Raw genomic sequence first — 23,489 nt, 5'->3', positions numbered from 1 at the left:
AATGAAGTCCCATGATTCATTGCAGCAAAAAGCCCCACTGGAAGCTATTTATGATAAATAAAGAATTTATCCCCGGATACTTCCATGGCTTCCCCACAAACCTATGAGAGAAACTGGTTTATTTTATGTTTAGTTATGTTTAGTCCTGTTATTTTATGTACCATAAGCTCCATCATCACGGAAAGATAAACATTTAATTTTGGGTAGCTAGTTAAACCCTGCTATGTTTAGCAACACCATCAAACTCTGAAAATCCCAGATGAAAGGCTATATTGGACATACCCAATGTAATTAGTAAAAGTGGTTTTAAGATACAAACATATTTTAAATATGTTTTTGGGGAGAAGATTAAATGCAGCAGACTGAGTGAAATGTACCAAGACAGTTTGGTAAAAAAGTAAGGAATGGTGTTATAAAATAATCAAAATTTAATCGAGAATGATGGAACATTGCAAAGGGACCGATGATTGGATTGTTTCTTACTTCTCCAGGTAACTATTTGATAATCATGTCAACCCACTGAAACTCAGGGAACCTGATGCCCTTTCAAGACTTGAAAATTAGCTAAATTATAAGCAAACAAATTAGAAATGCAAAGGTAAAAATGTATGTGTTGTGCTTGTCATGAGAGTAAAGCCTTGGGTATGCATGAAGCTTACACACAGCACAGGAAGGGAGGGAAAAGGAGCACATATTGGACAGAGACAGATGCAATCAGAGTGGGAAAACCATCCTCGCTTACCTAAGTCAACACATTGGGTTTAACTCAATGAGCCGATATGAAAACATGAAGGATAGTTTGATTCAGGACCATATTGGACCCCTCGGTATTACTGTACAAACAGAGCAGCTAAAGCTCCACTGCAGCCAGAAGGGCAACAAAAATCCTGACCATGCAAAGGATATGCACTTAAAAAGCCATAAATTTATATTATTAAACAATACAACTGCTGGCTAATACAGCTACCCGTAACAACATATACAGAGCACACCACCATAGTTTAAATTCTTCCCCTGAAAGTCTTGATCTAGCTTAGTTAGCCGCAAACTTCTCTTTTCCTCTCCTCTGACAGCTTCTCGTATTCCTCTCCCTGAAATATATAGTTTTTATTTTGGTAGTTTATGAAAATGTAAATGTTTTTCACAATCAGAACGTTTGAAGTACGCCAGTATGTTACCATTTTTACTTTATTTGTTGGGCTTAGGATGATAGGCTTCAGCAGGTGACTGGAGAGCCTATTAGTTTACATTTTCCACACAGTCAATATAGCAGCACCCAGTTTGATGACATCACACGAAAAACACTTCAGAGACGTGTCAGTTAGGTAACTTTGGTGTAAAGGCACCATCAATTTAGATTGACAGAGATATGTTTTACATGCTTAAGCCGTAAGTAAGGATATTGAAAATGAGTTACAAAGGTTATAAAGTTATTTTTTGTAATTCAATTTCAATCATAATAGTCACCAAAAAAAGTCCTAAATTTAATTGAATTATTCTGACCAGAAATGTTAGTTTCACACAAATCTTTGGGTGCACACGGCTCACTAACTATGTTTCAAATAAATAATCACTGATTTTTTTGGATGTAACTACCTAATGTGAAAATTATAGCCGAATAAATATTCAGAAAACAGCGGCATAAATGGCTGCAAAGTTTTTAGGACTGTTTTAAGACGTTAGACGTTTGCTTTGGTCCTGGTCTGCCTCAAAGCAGCTGCTAGCTTCAACCTCCAGGACCAGCTAATCTGGATTTATAATAAATGAAAATGCCAGGAGAGTTATCTACTGAAGTACATTAACTTCTTCCAGCCTTTTTAAAGAACCTCATTTCAAAAATCCTGAAATATCCGTTCAAGTTCCTGTGGTGCTGAGGCAGTTTATTTTGTGCCCACTGATGATACTTCCACACATACACACACTGGTGACATTTACCATAACCATGTGACAGTCTAAGACAAAGTGTCAAAGGACACATCAGTGGGTTTTTTTATACAAAATACAGAGTCCCAGAAACCCTTTCTCTTGTCCCACATGGGACATACAAGCAAACACCAGGAGGAACTGGAAGTATTTTCCTCTGATAAACAACCGATATTGTCACTGATGTTTCGCAGTAATGCTGAGCCAACATGGAGGGAACATATGCTGGTGTCCTGCAGCTCGCCACAAGTGTTGAACTTGTCTTGGGCTCAGGTGGTTCTGTGATTAACTCTGAGTCAACTCTGCAGCACCGAACGCTTTGAACTTGTACTTTTTAACGTCCACCAATGACTGATAACTGCTTCTAACAGTGGCACAAGCTGTTGTGAAAAAGCATCAAAGGTGAATGAAAAATTCAGAACTTCCCAGGTATCTGGGTGGTAAGACAGTATAGCTGTTTATCATGGCCCTGTGTCATAAATCTGGGGTGAACGGCTGGTTTCAGGGTGGGTGCTGAGGAGCAGCTGTACTCATCTAAAAATAGCCCCAAGGCTACTTCTGCTGCTGCGGGACCGGTGAGTTGAAGCTCAACATTGCAGATTAGCACAAAGAGCCCATCAACAATACTTTCCACCTGCATTAGCCCGAGCGCGGCCTCGCATCAGCATTACAACACAGGAAGCGACTGAGTGTTGTGCAAACCGAACGTCCGCGCATGTCACTGTGTCTGATTCACTCACCCAAACAACGGCCAAATCCTGACCACATAATGCAGACGCAGTTTGTTTCCAACGGGCTGAATGTTCGTTATCACTGTGTGGCCTGAGGCAGAACGCTCCCTCCTCAGCGCAATGACAACCACCAGGCAGCCCTGATGCAAAACAAACCCCCGAGATGGCCCAGCAAACATGAAGTCATTATGACAGGCACAGGTAAACAGAGTGGAGCTCAGCACATTTTATCACTGTTTTCTTTTTAGTCATGCTCTTTCTGCAAATTAAAGAACAGACCGAAATTCCTACGTTCAGCCCATTCAGGCTGATAAAATGCACAAGTGCTTGTACATCAGATTGTGTGTGGTGTATGTAGGCACGCACACCTGTTTGGATGTATTTTAGGGTCAATGCTTAACAGAAGCTGGCAGTGTTAAGAGATGCCAAATGGCTCCTCTGGGAGTCACTATAGCTCACAATCTGACTAATGAAAGCCAAGTAATCAGGCCACAAACTCATCAGCCATGTTAGCTGTAATTAAAAGGTTTATGTTTAGAGTCAGGAGAACCATCTGAGTCCATTAAGGTCAGTTTAGAAATCTGATATTTGTCTAAATCAGACACTTCGAAGTACTGGATGATTATTGCCTTAAATTGGACTGTCGTAACATAAACCGAGCTACAAGTTTGAGGCAGATATGTAATTTACAGTGTCTTGCAAAATTATTTTCACCACTTAACTTTTTGACATTTTGCCATATCACAACCACAAACATAAATCTATTTTATTGGGATTTTATGTGATAGACCAACACTAATTATGCAAGAAAACCTGCCTGAGGTTGGGGGCGGAGGTTCACCTTCCAGCAGGACAAAGACCCTAAACATACAGTCAGAGCTACCAAGTCAAAGTCCAGACCAGAATCCAATTAAGAATATTTGACAACACTTGGAAGCTGACCTTCAAAAACACTTTCCAGTCAATCTGGATGACCTCCAGCTAGTCTGTAAACGTGGAAAGCTGGTAGACACACTCATTAAAGTCTTTAAGCTCTATTTGCATTGAAAGATAGTTGAACAATATGTTGACAAATGCGCACCACACTTTTCAGATTTTTATTTGTAAGAATTTTGAGAACCATGTTGTTTTCCTTCCACTTTACAATTATGCAATACCTTGTGCTGATCTATCACCTTAAATCCCAGTAAAATGCAATTAAGTTTGTAGTTGAAATGTAGTTCAATGAAATAGAAGTGTTCAAGGGGTATGAATATTTTCACAAGGCACTGTCCTAATGGATAATGAAGGAATCCATAAAAGACACACACAACAATAGATAGAAATCCAATAATCAGTTGTGTGATGAGTGCTGTCGGCATCTTGCTAATCTGTTCTGTCCTGCAGGACTCTGAAGGCCTCATAGAAAGACAGCAGGGAGAAAAAAATCATCCAAAACATCTGTCCAAAATCCAGCTGTCAAACCTATAAATATTCAAAGAAATCAAATTACAAAACACAGTTTAAAGGCTTCGGTGATATTTTCTAAGCAATGTAATTAGAGCATGCCATAATATTTGCAAAAATATACCATAACACCTGCTGTCAGACATGCTTACGTCCACAATGATTTTACCCAGCATGCAGCAGGAGAGCCTAGGCCACCACATCTCATGGGACCAGAAGTGACCTGATGAGGACGGCACACAGAGGCCGTTTGTTCTTTTCTCATACTTTGCTCATCCTCAGTACATCACTGAAAACTGCATTGAATGCATCTGCAAACTAAAGCTTCTGCCTTAAGCAGGAGAATTTGTCAAAAAGAAAAACAATGGTTTTTGTTATGCGCTAGAGAAAAACACAAGATCTTTTCCGGTAGCAGCTTTATCTAAGCACAGCGCTCCCTCTGGTGGCTGAGTCTAGCAAGTGTATCAGACAAATGCGCACCTCTAGAGGAATCTCAGTGCATGTGCCGAAAATGCACTTTTAATTATGGAAAACAAAGCAAACAACATTTAGTATTTTTTTAATTGTCCCTCGTGACGAGGAATATGTGCCCCTCTCTGTTTACCAGTGAGCCGAGAGGGTGCGGGCTGTGGTGCCGCTGGTCGCCCACTGCTTCCTTGATTACAGCCAGCGGTTGCTTTGCAGCAGCCAATTAAAATCAAATACCATTCTCTCCCATATTACCACCATTGTGTTTATTTGCAGATCAATTCCCCTCAGCTGCGCCGTTTTGCATAATGAATGCAGAGGCTTTTGATGTGCTCGCCTGGGTGGAGACGCCCTACTGTTCCCATCTTACTGCCATGTAACTGCTGCTCGGAGTTTCTCTGCTGCTGTCTTGTATTTAGAAAACATTTGTAACGCTGATGTTTGCGTGGAATTCATTTAGGTTTTTCTTGTCGGCTTCGACATTTTAGGCATTGTTTTAATATGTAAACTAGATAAAAGGAAGTAGCAGTTTTTCTTAAAGTCAAATTTTGGTCGTTTGTTGTAAATTTCCAGTAGCCAGTCATTCAAATTAGCTGATATGAGGTGGGGCCTCTGAGGTCATTAACTGAAACAACTATGGGTAAATGATTTCAACTGTACACCAACATAAGAAAAAAAGCTCCAAGCACATTTCTTGGAAATCGACGCAGCTAGAGGTACTTAAATGTAAAAGTACTTCAACCTGGAAAGCCTCAAAGAGAAGACAGGGATGCAATTAGAAAAGTTTATCAGTGAATATTTATATCTTTGGCGCTCGGACCTCAAAGGAAGACGTGAATACTGAGAATGACGTGCGCTTGAATGAACATCTTAAGGTTAGATTTAAAGATGTCTTCCCCACTGGGATCCGATCCTGGAGGTGGAGTGGAGGCGTGAGGAGGTTTGGAAAGAGTTTGGAAGCCAAATGTTGGAGATGGGGTGGAGGAGAGTCAAAGTTCAGCTGCAGAACAGAGAGTTCCTTGGATGAAAATCTTTTAAAGCGGAGCCTTGAAGGATTGGCCGAGGAGAAATGCAGACCTGACGCTGATTGGTGGAGCAGAGCCGCATGGAGGAGTAATTAGACTGGAAGTGATGAGTCTTCCATGTTGAATTTTTGTTTAAACTCCATTTGTCATGGATGAATTCAATTCAATAATACTTTATTAATCCCAAAGGGAAATTAAATGTTGTTGTAGCTCATATTATGAAGGTTTCCTCAAAGAGCTGTTGTAGATGCTGATGGCTGTGGGCAGGAAGGATCTCCTGTAGCGCTCCGTCTTACAGCAGACACTCTGTTGTTGTAGGACAGTCTCATGAAGAGGATGCTCAGGGTTCTCCATAATGTTCTTCATTTTATGAAGAATCCGTCTTTCCACAATAATCTCCAGGGGTTCCAGAGGAGTCCCCAGAACAGAACCAGCCTTTTTTATCAGCTTGTTGAGCTTTTTTAAGTCCCTGGCTCTGATGCTGCTTCCCAGCAGATGATGGTAGAAGAGATCACACTTTCCACAACAGACTTATAGAAGATATGGATAATGTCCCCAATCAGTCTCCATTTATTTCTCTCAATATTGTCTCTTTGGTAATATGGGCATTTAAATGTTTTAGCTTTTTGTGCTTATACACGGAGTAAAATACTGTAAGTATTGAATCTGTCAACGTTTTTCTCGGTTTAAATATGTCCAATGGGCTCACTTACACAAAATTTACACCAGGTGTCAACAACAACCCAGGTAAGCCACATGTACAATGAAATCAAGCAAATTTGTCTACAAATGAGGTTATGGGTAAAAATTGGAATGACAAAGAAAAAGTATTGAAAGCACTTCCAGAAACTGTATGGAAAACCTTTTACTTGTAATGAGAACTTTAAGGCATCTTGTTTATGGAGAAACTGGTCACATGCATTGCTCGGGTGTGATTTTGATCCATGCTTCCACACAGATTGTCTAAAAACCTTAAAGGTTCTTTAGACAATCTGTGTGGAAGCATGCACTATGCACTATGATCTTCAGTTTTACTTTCTCTGAAACCAGTTAAGAGTTTTCGTGGCTGTGTGTTCGGGACTATCATCTTGGAAATTCACGCTTGATTTCTGGTATGTTTCTCTATTCGTCCTTCCTTCAGTTATATGAAAATCTACCAATACCCTATGCTGTATGACAGCCCACACAATGATGGGAAGGTAAACTATTGTTCAGTATTTCTCCATATGTGGATAATGGCTCACTGTTGTTTGCTGAAGTCCAAAATCCTCAGTAAAGCCCTTGGTACCCTTTCCAGACTGATCCATGTCAGTGAATTTGTATTTCATCTGTTTTTGAATATTTGATGCGTTGTTTTTTGAGATCTTCCAGCCTGCTTCATAATGTCAGACAGGTTTCATTTAAGAGATTTCTTGACTCTACTGGTCTGGCAGTAATCAGGCCAGGGTGTGGCTGGTGTAAATGAGCCGCTTTAGAAAGCTTCTTTCTATAACAAATAAAAACATTAAATGAAAACTGGAAGTTGTATTTACTCAGGCTATCGTATCATATTAAAATTTGTTTTATGATCTGAAATACTTAAGTTAGGTCAAAAACAAACCAGAAGAAATTTGTAAGGTTGTAAACACTTTTCACAGCAAACCAAAACCACAAAATTTATTATATGCAAGTGAGCCATTTCTACAATGGAGGCTGTTGAAGACACTCCTTGAAAAATATACTATATGCTTTACTTTTACCTAGATCATTTCAATTGCAGTATATCTTAAAAAAAAATCTATTGGCTTTATAATAAACAGAGTAGAAATATCATTCTGTGTTTATTTCAGCTACAGTATATTTTTACTCTACATTGTTTTATTGAAGAAGCAACATCAAGCCTAGAAATATACAACCTAAAACAATAGTGTCATTAGACCATCTTTACTCTGGCTCTGAAAGTTGTGTTACTCCTCCTTTATGTAGAAAGTGGTTTGTTACTTTGTTTTTGTCAATTTTTTAGAAAGAGTAATATTTTTGTTGCCTAAACATAATCCATTCACCCTAATCCTACTGATTTTCGGTTCTCCAGGAAGTTCTGAAACAACCTCATTGGAGAAGGAAGCAATATGAACATGCTTTTATTGCATCCCATATTCTGTGTAGTTAAACATTAGTCACATAAAGCTCAGTGTGTGTGATACATTACCCTCAGTTTTCTGAGCACCTTTCAGGTCAGCATGAAGACACTAACCTGTTTTATATTTACAGTAGGACCTTGGTGTTTAATCTAAACACTCAAAGAATGTCCCTGGCTCAGCATCAGCCATGGATCACCAGACATGCTGTTTAAGAACAGTTAGATGACTAGTAATTAGTTGCTGGAAGAAGTCCTGTTTAAATATATTTAGACTGCAAAATAAAGTACTGTGAAAATGTTTGGCCCTCTTACATTTCGGCTATTTTTTGCTTTTTTTGTCATACACTTCAGTGTTTCAGGTATTCAAACAATTTTTTTTAATCAAATATAACCTGAGTAATTCAAAAAATCAGTTTCCACATAATTATTTTATCTATTAAGGGGAAAAAGCTATGAAAAACAACCTGATCTTGTGTGAAAACATCATTTTTCCTTTTTAAAACATGAATTAAGTTGTGTTAACAACATTTTTTGGACAGCTAGGTTTACTCCCAGACCCGTAGAACCTAGAAATCACCTAAATGGAACCTGTTTGACAACATGAAGTAGGCCGAAAGATTTTAAAAAGCAACACATTAAACCATGATTAGAACAAATTCATTGACATCTACCAGTTTGGAAAGTGTTACAGAGCCATTACTAAGGCACTGGGACTGCAGCAGAACCCAGTAGGAGCCATCATCATCATCAACTAAATAGGAAGACATGGAACAGTGGTGAACCTTCCAAGAAGTGACAGACCTACCGTAGGGACACAAGGCTGCAAAAGAACCAAGAACAACATCTAAAGCTCTCCAGGCCTCAGTAAAAGTCAGAGGTCATGATTCAGAGATAGGCAACGAGCGCATCCATGGGAGACCAAGGGCCAAACCCCAGCTGACCAAGTAGAACACACAGGCTTGCCTACATTTCCCAAACTCGTCTTGATGATCCCCAAAACGTTCAGAAAAATATTCAGTGGACTGACGAGATACAAGCAAAATGTGTGCAACCCATTACATACACTGTTAAACAAATACAACATTTCAGAAAAACATAATCACACCAACAGTCACCTGAACGACTTGCCGTAGTTAATGGAAACATGAATTCTGTTCTCAGTAACATGATGCAAAATGTCCGACCATCAGTTTGTGACATTAGGCTCAGACGCAAATGGTTACACAGCAAGTACACTTCTGAATGGCTCAAACAACAAAACAAAAAAAAACATTTCACAATGGACTAGTCAAAGCCCCAGATTTAAATCTTATTGAACATTAAAAAGGGCCATGGGGCCAGGTTGGTTGGGATGGCTTTTATCTCTTAATAAATAAATAAAAACTCAAATTTTGTAATTGTGTAAAAATTGGTTGGCGATCTGAAAAAGAAAAACAACACAGATGTGAGAAAACAGGAAATCTGTAAGGAAGCAAATGCTACTTTTCTTCACTGTAACCACAATTTTCAAATTGTTCCGACATCCCTTCTGTGTGTGTACTTAGCATTTATCCTGTCCTTTACTTGTAAATGTGTGAGCACTCCTTCTCTAAATTCACCCTGGACAGAAGCTGTGATTGGTGGCATAATCAGCAGAGGTGCCAGAATCACAGATGCAGTCTCTCGACTAATTGCGCGAAGGCCCTGTGGTGAAGGCGGCGCAGGTGCTCCTTCTCTTTGTCGAGTCACTTTGGTGTGCGCCACTTCCTTTGTGTCTCCTGGAACTCAGTGAGCAAATATTTTCTGTGGTCTTCCTCGCAAGAATATAATTGCAAATTAAACCAGAAAGAGGATAAATGGGAAAACAAAGGAAACGTGAAGACGAGGTCGTTACGTGGCAAAGCACTGCTTTATTTTCTAGGCACAGTGAGAGCCAGCTGCTCTCCAGAATGATCTTTGGAAGTAGGTACAGCAGCGATAGGCACATTTAAATAACTAAAACAGCACTTCAGTGTTTTTTTTTTACTTGTACTACATCAGATTTGACTCTATCTTACAAACGTAGGCTCATTTTTCCTCATTCTACTTGTCCTTGGTAAAAATTTCTACATGATTTTAACATTAACTGCAACCCAGCACCAAAACATGTGGAGAAAAGATCAGAAAAAAAAAAAGTCTACTCAGAAGTAGGCAAAGAATATATCTGAAATTCTTCTGCATTAGTCAAAAGTATTACTTAAGAACAAAGAAGCGTTTTAAAAGATTCCCTTTCAGCGCTAAAATCAATGCAGATAAGCTAGTGCACACATCTGGCCCTTGGCCACGTGCTCATGGCCCCACTTTCAGCAGGTAGTCTGGGATTTGTTTCTAGCACACAGTCTTTGTGTATCCTCTGCCTGCTGCTGTGAGCTCCGAGGCCCTGAGTCACGTTGGTGACGTCTGCCAGCTCTCGCCTCTCTGTCAGGGAAGTCACCATGTGTTCCAGTTTGGAGCGGATGGATGAGTAGTGGTGCCGGCGTTCTTTGGACAGCTTGTTAAAAGCGTCCTTTAAAGTAGCGTCCGGATCTGCGTTGGGGAACGAGATCTGCCTGGACAATTTGTCCCACGGTGGTGTTTTAGCTGCCGCAATGAGGCTGAGGTGCTGAGCGTCAGTCTGGGTGTCGCTATCCGTCACTAACGGGCTGGTCTGAGTTGAGACATGGCAGTAGGAAGCAGCAGGGGTTGCTGGGTCTTTCTCTGCATGCTGCTCTGCGGGAAGATGATAATTTGCACTACCAGCCAGGACCTCCTCTTGCAGGAGCTTCTGCTCCATCATGTCCCCATCTATGGTGGAGGAGTTGGACCCCGGGCTGGTTTTACTGGGACCTGGAGATGAGGGCTCACATTGAGGTTGAAACGGTAATGTCTGGGGCTTACGGCTGGGAGTGCTTGTCAGATGAACCGGCTCAGTGGGCTTCTCTCTGGCCACATGAGGCGAGCAGGTGACTGAGGGTGTGATGCCGAGATGCTCAAAGGTGCCGCTGCCTTGGAAGCTCTGAGGCCCGCGGGTGTTTATGGCCTGGGACTGGGCGTACTGGATGCGGAACTCCTCATCGAACTTCTCTGTTATCTGACCAGAGAGCTCGATCAGGTTGCTGCTGTTCAGTTTGCCATCGGTCCAGTTAAACCTGGAACCAGGAAGAAGAAATAATCGAGCTGTATGTCTGAATACAGAAAGACATAAATACTCCAATCCAATGAGCTTTGTGCATTTGTATTAAGCCCCCTTTCCTCTGCAAAGCCTAAGTAAAATCCAGTGCTACCAATAGTCTTTAGACAGAAGGCTCCAGACAGGTCATGAGTAAAAAAGTAGCTCAAAGCAGGGTTGGGTTTAAAAAAATATCCCAAGCCTTCAAGTGTTCAAAAATGGAAAACGTATGACAGAGAGGCCAGGCCAGAAGAGCATGAATCAGGAAAACAACCTGGAAGCCCATGGTAACTGGATGAACTGCAGAGATCCCAAGCTCAGGTAAGATAATCAGTTAAAGGGGACAAATTAGTTGTTCTGTTAAAGGCTGCAAAAGACTTGAGACTGGGGTGGTCCACCTTCTAGCAGAACAAAGACGTTATACATATGCCCCTTTTCCATTAGTAGCTACTCTACAAGGTTTGGTTTGTTTTCCATTACAGGTGAGTACCACTTCAATGTGGATGGGATCGTCAATAGCAAGGTGGCTCCATGGTCCGTGATGTGGAGCGGTATCAAAGTGAAGGGTTCAAGCTAAACGATGTGTTAGGGTAAGCTAACACCACCTAATGCTAGCTTGCTATAGTGGTCATACCCACAATAAGCCCAGCGTACAACAATTAAACAGTTGAAGATATCAGTTATCAAAATATGCAGTGACTAGTGACGCCGCCCTCTAACCAATCAGTGACCGACAGTCTTCTGACGTCACAGTTTCAGCACGGATTGGCTCACTGAGAATCGCAAGCAAGCAAGTACTAAAAATATTAACGGTTCCATGTACCCGTTACTAATGAAAAAGCCTAAAAAGCAAGTAGAGCTGTGCCGAACCGCGCTGATTAGGGACTAGTGGAAAAGGGGTAATACAGTCAGGGCTACAATAGAATGGTTTAAACGAAAATACACTGCTGAAAAAAAATAAAGGGAACACTTAAACAACACAATATAACTCCAAATTAATCAAACTTCTGTGAAATCAAACTGTCCACTTAGGAAGTAACACTGATTGACAATCAATTTCACAGCTGTTGTACAAATGAAATAGACAACAGGGGGAAATCGTTGGCGATTAGCAAGACACACTCAATAAAGAAGTGATTCTGCAGGTGGGGACCACAGACCACTTCTCAGTACCTATGCTTTCTGGCTGATGTTTTGGTCACATTTGAATGTTGGTGGTGCTTTAACACTCTTGGTATCATGAGACGGACTCTACAACCCACACAAGTGGCTCAGGTAGTGCAGCTCATCCAGGATGGCACATCAATGCAACCTGTGGCAAGAAGGTTTGCTGTGTCTGTCAGCGTAGTGTCCAGAGCCTGGAGGTGCTACCAGGAGACAGGCCAGTACACCAGGAGGCGTGGAGGAGGCCCTAGGAGGGCAACAACCCAGCAGCAGGACCACTACCTCCTCCTTTGTGCAAGGAGGAACAGTAGGAGCACTGCCAGAGCCCTGCAAAATGACCTCCAGCAGGCCACAAATGTGCATGTGTCTGCACAAACGGTTAGAAACTGACTCCATGAGGATGGTATGAGGGCCCGACGTCCACAAATAGGGGTTGTGCTCACAGCCCAACACCGTGCAGGACGCTTGGCATTTGCCAGAGAAGACCAGGATTGGCAAATGCACCACTGACGCCCTGTGCTCTTCACAGATGAAAGCAGGTTCACACTGAGCACATGTGACAGACATGACAGAGTCTGGAGACACCGTGGAGAGAGATCTGCTGCCTGCAACATCCTTCAGCATGACCGGTTTGGCAGTGGGTCAGTAATGGTGTGGGGTGGCATTTCTTTGGAGGGCCATGCGGCCCTCCATGTGCTTGCCAGAGGTAGCCTGACTGCCATTAGGTACCGAGATGAGATCCTCAGACCCCTTTTGAGACCATATGCTGGTGCGGTCGGCCCTGGGTTCCTCCTAATGCAGGACAATGCTAGACCTCATGTGGCTGGAGTGTGTCAGCAGTTCCTGCAAGATGAAGACATTGAAGCTATGGACTGGCCCGCTTGTTCCCCAGACCTGAATCCGATTGAGCACATCTGGAACATCATGTCTCGCTCCATCCACCAACATCACGTTGCACCACAGACTGTCCAGGAGTTGGTGGATGCTTTAGTCCAGGTCTGGGAGGAGATCCCTCAGGAGACCATCCACCGTCTCATCAGGAGCATGCCCAGGCGTTGTAGGGAGGTCATAGAGGCACATGGAGGCCACACACAATACTGAGCCTCATTTTGACTTGTTTTAAGGACATTACATCAAAGTTGGATCAGCCTGTAGTGTGTTTTTCCACTTTAATTTGTGTGTGACTCCAAATCCAGGCCTCCATTGGTTAATAAATTTGATTTCCATTGATGATTTTTGTGTGATTTTGTTGTCAGCACATTCAACTTTGTATAGAACAAAGTATTCAATGAGAATATTTCATTCATTCAGATCTAGGATGTGTTATTTGAGTGTTCCCTTTATTTTTTTGAACAGTGTATATTTATACTTTACAAAGGTCCAGTCCAAGTCAAGACCTAAAACCATTTAAGTGTCTGTGAGAAACTTGAGGACCAATGTTTACAGCATGAACTGTTTTGAAAAGACTGGGCAACAATTACAGTCTTTAGATGTGCACAGCTGGTAGAAACAGACTCCAATAGACTTTTTTAACTGTAACTGCAGAAAAAAGTGCTTCTACAAGGTACAAGGTATTGACCCAGGGGGGCTAAATACAGATGCACTCCACACTTTTAAGATTTGCATTAATAAAACTATTCTTATAGGCATAACCATTCCCCTTTACAATGATGCACTACTTTGTGTTGGTGTATCACATAATATACATCCCAAGTTTGTGAATACCTCTATAAGGCACTGTACCTGTAGGAACCTGTTGCCACTCTGTTTCCATCGATCAGCATGAACCGCTCATGAACTTTCCCGGTAATCCTGGCTCCAGATCTCATGTAGTAAGTTGTACCAGCTATGCTTCGCACTCTCATGTGCTGGAAGGATTAAGGGAAAATGTTTTAATGTGATGCTTATCTGATGATGTTCATGTTGTGCCTATAGAGGCGCAGACAGCTCAACCAAAGCAACCACATACCAGGAGATCATCCAGGCGAACGCCGATGTTCCTGCACATCTTCAGGAAAGCGGGAGCACATGACTGGTCGAGCAGGATGTAGACGGGGACCCTGCGGTGGGAGCATGCCTCCTGAAGATCCTTAAAGATATCCAGGTCTGTAAGGGAGTCTGTCACTATGGCAATCACCTGCAGTGGAAAATTACAGAGGTAATATAATAAAATTCCTGTTCAGGCTGCCGCTCACAGATGTAGCACATGATTGTGTTTTCATTATTATCAAACACAAGGCCTCATTCAAGCAGAGCTGTGAAGCTCTGTCACACTCGCTGTACTGTGCGTGCCGCCGATGAGCTTTCTATTGACTGTTGTCTGTTACCATGGCAATCGGCCGTGATGCTTGGTCAGCAAACAAATGACTTATACAGAAGAAACATAGGTGCGCTGTAGGGCTTTCCTGAGGATTTTTTTTTTTGGGCACTGAGATTTGTCTTTTTCACAGGGACGGATGGAATTTCGCATGCTGTGGTAAAGGCTGCATGTCGAGGATTGGACATGGGTGTATCTTCGATTCGAAGCTTCAAACTGGTGTAATTCAGCTTGTCATGACTCCCCCTCGTTTTCTGGGCTGCCGTGTGGGGATGCTTATTTTTATGAGGCAGTGATGGAGGCTTTTCCTCTGAGCACACTAGTAAACACTGTAGTGATACAGTGAGCGGCTTCCATATACCTACAGACGGTTCACACTGAGCTGCTTAACACAACAAAAGAACAAAGGGCATCATACGGGGTTGCTTCACATTTTCACTTCCAGATTCAACCATCTTTCCATTACAGCTATTAAAAACAGACACAATTTCACACTGAGGTTTATGTATACGGAGCTAAAGTGTAAATACGTGAAGGCTTCGGGGGGTCCTTTTCTCTCTTAATGTGAGATAGACTGACTGAGTAATATATTTACAATGTTCAATGGCCGTCTGTTTACAGTCCATTTATATATTGGTTTATTTATTTACGTTTGTTTCAATATGTCAGAATCAGCTTTATTGGCCAAGCTTGTGAGCACCAACAAGGTATCTGACTTTGGTTTCCATCACTCGCATCATATATCAACATCAGTTCAAACAACAACCACAATGTGTACAAAAAATAAAGAACAAGGAGCAGTATGTACAAGTGTGTGATTTTTTTTAGGTTATGATAGTTCAGTTATGCTTATTTGTTTCCAGTATAGTAGCTGACTACTCTGGTTGTGAGGTGTTTATTCTGTTCAACAGAGGAACAGCCTGGGGGAAGAAGCTGTCTTTGTGGTGGCTGCTTTTTGCAAATAGCTCTCTGTGGCACTGACCTGAAGGTAAAAACCTAAACTGTTTGTGTGCAGGGTGTGTGGGGTCTGCAGAGACTTTAGCTGCCATTTTCCTGACCCTAGATCTGTATAGGTCCTGGATAGAAGGAAGGTCAGCCCTGATGATTTTCTGTGTAGCCTCAATTGTTTGTTGCAGTTTGGACCTATTCTGCCTTGTAGATCAGCCAAACCACACAGTGATGGACGAAGTCAGGACAGACTGAATAATGACTGTAGAAGATGACCAGCGGCTTCTCTTAAAGGTTGTACTTCTTGCGTTACAGCAGGAAGCACAGTCTCTGTGGGGTCTAAATGTGAGGATCATCTCGGGTCTTGAGAAAGGGTGGTTCCAAGGAACTTGAAGTGATCCACAGTCGACAGTGTTTTTGAGGATGGTGAGGGGATGCGGTGGGGGTGTTCTCCACTGTCTTCAGCAGGTTTGGCTGCAGGTGGTTCTGATCACACCAGTGGACCAGATTGATTTGTATTATTTTGTGTTTTGTACTGTATAAAAATGTAAAATAAAATAGGAAAAAACAATAAGATCACACTTAAATTTCTGAAATTAAATATTCTTTAGCCATTTTTTGTACGTTTACACAGGTAGAGAGAGAGGGGAAGACATGCAGCAAAGGTCAATAGGTCGGGATTCGACCCCGTGACGGCTGCGTCCACGATTGTATCTTCCGTATATGGGTCGCGCGCCTTACCCTCGCCACCGCCGTGCCTCTTTTAGCCATTTCTTTAACTACAAAGGCAACAGTTCACTATGAATTTACGGCAGATAGTTCTGCAACGGTCAGGATTTAAATATGAAGCCTGGAATAACCAGAGACAAGATAAATGGATGGATATTCTTGCAGACCTTAGAAAGAGAACAAATGTATCTGTTCTTGCAGCGTATGTACTGGCCTTTAAAGAAGAAACCCTACACTGGTCCTCAATCCTCCACTTGCTCTGCCTGCAGCAAAATCAGCCAGGTAGACTTTTATACACATCTATGCAGTCTTGGTCTGTTTCAATGAAGTAACTTCTCACCAGGCCATCAGGACTGCAGTTGAGGGTCTGTTTATAGTCAACTAAAGCAGTTCAACAAGCTTTTCTACAAACCTTCACAATAATTAAACAAGTGCTCAACTTGTCATATTGTGAGTGTTTTGAAGTTCATTAAAGTAACCCAATGATATCAGATATCCACTTATCCAAATCTGGAAAATACTTAAACTCCATGATTTCCCATGCTCCATACCTCCTTAAAGTTGTTAGTGAAGGGCTTCAGAAACACACACACAATCGCAAAGGAGTAAAGCAAAGACAAAATGTGCATTTTCTCCTCCAGATTTCTGATGAATCAGGGAACACGGTGTGTGCTGTAGCTGAGCAAAGCAGGTCCAGGCACATCTGGTAGCCAGGTTCTACACAAGGCCTGAGGGGCTGTACCACCTGCAAGATCCCTGTAAACGGAAATGTCTCGGAACAGAACCAGAGATTAGACTGACACATCCCATTTCCATCTGCTTTTCTTTTTGAGAAAAATAAAAGCATTTGGCCTGCAGCCCACTTCTGTCTGGAAAAGCTAAAACCGAATGTATAAGAATCAGACACAAGTGTAAATCTGTGGGGGCAGGCTGGAGTGTAGTTCCAGGAAGGGTGAAAGAGGATTTAGGATTTTCCCCGGAATTTATCTTGTATCAAGAGAAAGGTCTGTTTGATTCGATGTTGAATGTTACACAACCCATGCATAATAATAAGCCTCTTTTAGAAAACAAATCTTCTGCAGCCTTCAGAGTGACACTGCAAAGTCCTGACACTAACTGGAAAAGCAGCACTTATTGCAAAGTATGTTTTCAGTTAGAGGATATATTCTTTCTTCTGGGATGTTTACCTCTCTTGCACTCTTGATCATGCGCCTCGCAGCCTCCTTGCAGGCGTAAATACTCTCTCCATAGCTGGGCTGGAAGTGCGCCACGGCCCGCGTCACTCCCCGATAGGAGCCCGCGGTGAAGGCGGGCCAGCCGATCTCCAGCAGCGGCGGCTCCACGTCGGAGACCTCGGGAAAATAAGTGACCGAGGAACAGTCCAACGAGCTGCGGAGCGACTGCTCCAGCTCCTCCCCGTGGACAGACAGGCACCGCGGCGGGGGCACCGCGGAGCTCCGGATCCGCTGGATTTCGTCGTCCGACAGAAAGTTAGGAATCCTCTCCTTCTTGAGGAAAGCCTGAAAGTTGTCGACCCCCCCGGAGAGCAGCTCCTCCAAAGCCAGCCGGTGCCTCTCGTTGTAGACCTCCTCTGGGTTCAGACCGTCGGTCCTGGCGGGTCTTGGAGCCAGCCTCAAAGGGGAGTCGTCCAAGATCTGTGACAGGGCCATGGTTGGTACTTCTTCCCTCCGTTAACAGCAACAGCACAGGTAACGTTCTCACCTCCAGGAAGGAAAATTTTGTATTTTGTCGCTTCCCACCGTTTCGGCCCGTCCTGCCTCCGTATTGGCTGGCGGACGCTGGTCCAACTTGAATGGCGGCTCCGGGCTCGTCGACTTAGGTTGTCAATCTGACCTGCAGCGGCTCTCATTGGCTCATTTGGAAGGAAACAAACCTCCCGTCCAGCCCGTCCCTCTCCCACATGCTCTTCTAGGATCCGGTTACAATACAGAGAGCAGAGAAGTCGTGCGACCTCTCACTCTGACAGCTTTTCCGTTACAAGAACAAATCAGGTATCCGCGCGTTCCCTCAGGGTTGACTGAACTTGATCTACAATCAATAGAGAGCCTAAAATGGCACACGTTAGCCAGAAAGAATAAAGACAAAGCCATTTTAAATCAAAGTGTAGGAACATTTAACGTTGTTGAGTCATCATTGTGTTTATTCTGTAAATAGCATTGGGATTTGTTTTAAAGGTTAAATGGAAAGGGTATAGGAATATTCATGACAGAAAAACATCTATCCTAGGTTTTTGATCAAATTAAGTAGAGAATACTACCGTTGCATTATATCAAACATTTTAGCAAAGAAGCACAACATTATATATTTTATACTTTTATTCAAAACAGAAAGGCAGTAGTTTTTCTTACAAACTTATAACACCCTGTTTATTGTAGTTATATTTATTAATTTTTTTATTTTTATACCGTTTGTTTTCAAGTGTTCATAGAACATCCTGTTTTGCTCTTTATAGAGAAACTGTATAGCAAGCTGTATGTTGGGTAATATGTCAGGCTAACAACTTGAGTAGCAAGCCTGCTGCTGACAGTTCAACGCTTGTAGTCTGCCTCTTGAGAGCTGTGAGCAGCAACAGGTGGGGGAGGGGTGGTGTTGTGCTATACTCCATACAGCTGGAGAAAAACTCAGGCATGACAGAAAATTCTGAATACATAACTTTTTTTAAAACATTGGTCTCCCAGGCATGATAAACCTGATAAATGAGCTGAAAGCCTTTTCAATTCATCATCAAGCGAATTTACCACATCATTTAAATAAAGATGGCGCTTTAAGATGGCGCCGCAGATGGTCGCCTCAGCGTGTTGGTGCGCATTGTTTTACGCCAAAACAAATTCCTTGTATGTCCAAAAACGTACTTGGCAATAAAGCTTTTCTGATTCTGATTCTGATTCTGATAAAATATTAAATGTTGCAACACAATAGGAGACGTTCAGTATCATTGTAGAATAACAGCACAGTGCTAATATCAATCTCAAGGCCCAGAATGTTAATATACATAAAAAGCCTTTTTTATGATGCCTCCAACTGGCTTTTTACAGAAACATGGAGCTGGGCAGGCTAAACGTGAAATACTACTTCAGTTAAATTATCTTTGGTTTATATATATCACCAGTTAACAGTGAATGCAATCTGAAAGCACATTACAAGACAAACACGTCCAACATGCACTATACAGAAATAATCAAATCCAGTCAAATCACAGAGTCAGATTTGACTCTAATTATAATACGACGCAACCAAATTCAGTATTGGAAGAAGCCCAGTCAACTGCATTAACAATTTTACTGTTTTTCATTTACTCTCAAACCAAACCACATCATTTACACAAAAATACATTATGTATTACAAAAATAAGAGAATTTCAGTAGAACTTTAGGATAACAATGCTAAGGTCCCCCTCAAGGCAATGAATGTATGTTACAATCTAGAAAATATATGAAGGATTTTCAGAAACAGGAAACACATCAACTGAGCTAAACCTGAACAATGAGCTGAAGTTTTAGGTTCCCCTTCATACAGAATTACAGCATCTTCTGTTGAAAAGTATATCAAATAACACAAAAAGTAGAAGAAATAAAAAATACATTTAGTAACTGTACAGTGTGTTACAAGGGTAATATTTTTTAGAAAACATATCTCACTGATGTGTTTATGGGGGGCTCATTATGTCAGGATGGCTAAATATAAAAGATGGACTAAAGAAAGTTTCTGGTTAGCCCAAAACATGAAATATGTTGTATATTGCATGTAAAAAATAGGTGAAATTTCATCAAATTCAAGTAAATAGGACAGTGCTCAGAACCTCTTTTAGGCCATGAATATACGTTAAAATATATTAAAAGGCTTGTCTTTTTAGTGAAAAAGGAATATCTAAGGGGTGTGTTCCTAGTAGTTTTTACATACATGTACTTACTTTGTGTCAGATGAACTAAAGAAAGCAAGTCGATTTTATTCTTTTTATTTGTGTTTAGATTTGTTTTTTAGGCTATGGAAATATTGGGGTGAGCATATTTATGGCATTGATCCGTTTAAAATGAGCATTAAGGTAAAATGAAACCAGACCTGAACACCGCCTTCCTATACCACATCTTTAGGACATGCAAATAAAATTTTAATCCAAATCTTTGGTGGAGTCATACATGCTAGTCTCTTTTCACCAGGCAGTGCTCTTCTAGAATCCTGTGAGCCAGAGTGTTTTCGCTTTAATGGTGAGTGAATCTGTCTCATAGATAATTCATCTGTTTTCTTTCCTGACTGTATAGAGCTACAGGCCACTTCTGAATCCGGTAAGGACATAATGGAAAGGCAGAGTAAATCAATTTTTGTGATACTGGAGGCGTATAGAACTATTGGTCCCATGTGTTCTTCTACTCAGAGTATATTTATGCTCCATGCACAGAAGGCCTCTGTGTAAGCAAGTAGTCCACCCACTTGTTACACATAAGATCCTTATATAGGCACATACATTTGTAAATTAGTTCAGTGTATCTTTAAAACTTGTTTTCCAAAACTTCAGGGCCTTCGGAATGATATTGTTACAAATGTAAACCCGTGATTTTGTTCGGTTCCTACTATCTTATGTAACATGATTTAATTTAACCCCATTTTCACCACCATCTATTTTCCAGAGATCCATTAATCCCAGCTTGTTCCTGTGTGTTTGGAGCCCGTGCGCTCCTGTCTAAGCGCTTTTACGCACAGAAAGGCCAACGAGGTCATGAAGGCCGCAGCCGCGCAAATCATATTTTACGGGGCGCGCACCAGTACAGCAGCTCCAATTTGATTAAAGGGAAATTATCCTCCAGCGTTTAAACACACACACACACACACACACACACACACACACACACACGGATAGTCTGGCTACGTTTACGGCCCATCTGCACAGATTTGCTCTCAAATAATTACGCGTGTGCGTAAAAATGTCCATTTGAGCTGACAGGCATGTGCTTTAAATGACATCTCCCACGACGGTGATACACAGCTCAGCACATCAAAGTGGTTCTTTTTCCTTCCTCTTCCCCGTAAGACAGACCTCTACTGGAAAAGCATGTGACTCAATTAATGAGATTTTTAGTGGGGGAACGTCAGAGCGCATGAATTCAGATTCCTTATTTAAACAATAAATCCATCTGCCCTGCTTCCCAGTTATAAAGGCAAACCCAAATGTGCAGAACGATCTCCATTTTTTTTCTGTAGAAGCACTCACTCACTCACGCACACATGCATATATCCCCATCTCATCCCCGCCCCTCTCCAAAATTTTAGATGAAAGGGCTTTTGGATTTTGTATGACGCTCCGCATCACGTGTTCATAGGAAATACACTCGCTATAATTTTTTGGAGCTCCCTCGTCCTGCGCCGCCGACCATAGTTGTTTTTGCCGTCCTCGTACAGTGGAGCTGACGGCTTTTGGAAGGCAGTGCAATGTAACGTACCTCGCCGTGGTCACCGACGGGTTCACGCCAGTTCACCGGGTTTACTTGAGGAGAGCTGCCGGCCCCTTTTTTTTACTCGTCTCCTTCTTATTCTTTTCATAGCGAAACGAGCGGAGCCAAAATAATTCATTTATGTATTAATGTCGGATTCCATCTTTCCCCCCGCCGCCGCTGAGGTAAGGACTCAATCACTCTCCCACAGTCCACGGACACACACACACACACACACACACACACACACACGCCTCGGTATATCCCCGCGGTGCGGTTTCCAAAGTTGTTTACTGAATTTCTATGTCGCTGTTGAATATTGAGTTTTCAGCTGGTTCCGCGGTGAAGGCAGTACATATCAAGTCGCCAATGTATAAAATGGCGACAGTAGGTGGAGGAAGGGGGAGTGGAGGATTTTTGGGAATATAAGGTCATATAGAGCGCCGTCGGCAGGTCGGCTCCGAGGCGGTGTGTTGCCCCACAGTCCTGACAGCGGAGTGAAACGGGTTAACTCAGCAGTTGTTATAGTTTGGCTCCAGCAGCGGATCTCACCCTCCGTGCTGCTGGATCCGCGCTGCCTCTCTATACTATGTGGCGTATCTGCTTATTTTATTGCACAACGCGCTCTGTTTCTCCACTGCGCTTTTAGTTGTGAAAGACTTTTGAAACAGCGCTGTAGCAGGGGTACCCACTCATCCATGGTCAAACTGTGTCATTTGTCTTCTCGATCTTCACTACTTTCTCCCTCACCCCACAAGGTGGGCCCTTATATCTGGATTCATTTGCTTTTTTAATTTCCTTCTCTTCCTCCTACCAACATGTGCCGCTGCCTTACGCGCGCACACAGGGCCGGTCCAAGATTATACGAGGCCCTAAACCTGGGGCGGGCCACCTGGGTGACTGGGGTTTTTGTTGATGATGTGATTGTTTACTTAACTCAATTATTCCCAAAACATATTAGCATGTTGAAATATATTTTTATCAGTCGTCATTGCAACAAAAAAATTGCATGCAGCATGAAAGGAAACGTATATCATTACACGTTAAATGTTTTTCTTTTAGAACAAAAAAAATCTCCACAAATTAGAAAAATGTGTAGAAAAAGTTCTAGTATTTCACCGTATTTCAATAAATACTTAAGTGTAGGACTGCACAATATTTGAAAGCTGGGTCACATTATTATTGCTTCCATTAATCTCTGTAATCTTTCATTCATAGGATACTATCATCTATTTCAGCAGTAAGTGTCATTAAAAAGCTTTCCAAGAATCCTTTGCAATGTTAAATATATTTACACTGATCTTGTGGTGGTGATATATACAGTATATGTAGATGTTAAGATTTTGTAAAAAAATCTACCTTTTGTATCAGTCGGCCTTTTTTTAGTACAATCCGACAATGGGGCACACAATGTTCACAAGTAACAGGGAAAAAGACAATTTCCTTTTGATCTGCTTACAAACAGTTACAGTGTGCATAACAGGGAAACTCAACTCAGACACTGGCAGCAGACATTGTTAGTATAGTATTAAAATATGACTCAAATAACAAGGTTTTCCTAAGCACGCATACAATTTGTGCATTTTTAAACCTCGGGCCCCTAAGCTGTCACAAAGTTCGCTTATATCTCGGCCTGTAAGTAAGAGGAGCTGCAGATATTTTACAAACTGAAGATTAGCAGTGAGGCATTGGATTGAAAAATATGAGTTGTTGTAGGTCACATTCTGTATCTGTACATAAATATTGACACAGTTTTGAGTGCCACGTGTCTCCCTCTGCCTTTAGGGTGCTGACTAATTTGTCCTTTGTGAATTGTGTATATATACACACATATACATATATATATATGTATATATATATATATATATATATATATATATATATATATGTGTTTGTGTGTGTGTGTGTGTGTGCATAATGTAAAGAACACATATGACTCTGCAGCTCTCACTGCTGACGAGGTGCTACCGTGAAAGTAAGTGTTTTCGGACTCCAGCTGTGGCGGG

The 23,489-nt window shown here is 41.8% G+C and overlaps 2 protein-coding genes across 4 annotated transcripts in view; one reads left to right on the top strand and one right to left on the bottom strand.

Moving 5' to 3' along the window:
- Nucleotides 1-9,581: 9,581 nt before the first annotated feature.
- fam83d (family with sequence similarity 83 member D) lies at nt 9,582-17,706 on the bottom strand. The gene is made up of 4 exons (XM_047348498.1): nt 17,224-17,706; nt 14,012-14,179; nt 13,786-13,910; nt 9,582-10,858 (listed from the first exon to the last, which is right to left on the bottom strand). Exons 1-4 carry the CDS (start codon nt 17,704-17,706, stop codon nt 9,988-9,990), a joined length of 1,647 nt encoding a protein of 548 aa, XP_047204454.1. The 3' UTR covers nt 9,582-9,987.
- zhx3a (zinc fingers and homeoboxes 3a) overlaps nt 17,615-23,489 on the top strand; it is a 23,474-nt gene continuing 17,599 nt past the window's right edge. The window contains exon 1 of one of the 3 annotated variants that reach the window (XM_047348495.1): nt 17,615-17,745. The gene's annotated coding sequence lies outside the window, so the exon portion shown is untranslated. Of the gene's footprint in view, nt 17,746-21,311; nt 21,669-23,489 lie in introns of those variants that run through there. The other 2 variants (XM_047348496.1, XM_047348494.1) reach the window with 2 other exon arrangements.

This window comes from Girardinichthys multiradiatus, chromosome 20 (assembly GCF_021462225.1).
Source record: "Girardinichthys multiradiatus isolate DD_20200921_A chromosome 20, DD_fGirMul_XY1, whole genome shotgun sequence".
In the NCBI taxonomy this organism is placed as follows: Eukaryota; Metazoa; Chordata; class Actinopteri; order Cyprinodontiformes; family Goodeidae; genus Girardinichthys; species Girardinichthys multiradiatus.
Note: the sequence above shows the minus strand (reverse complement) of the source record. Positions and strands in the feature narration are given on the sequence as shown.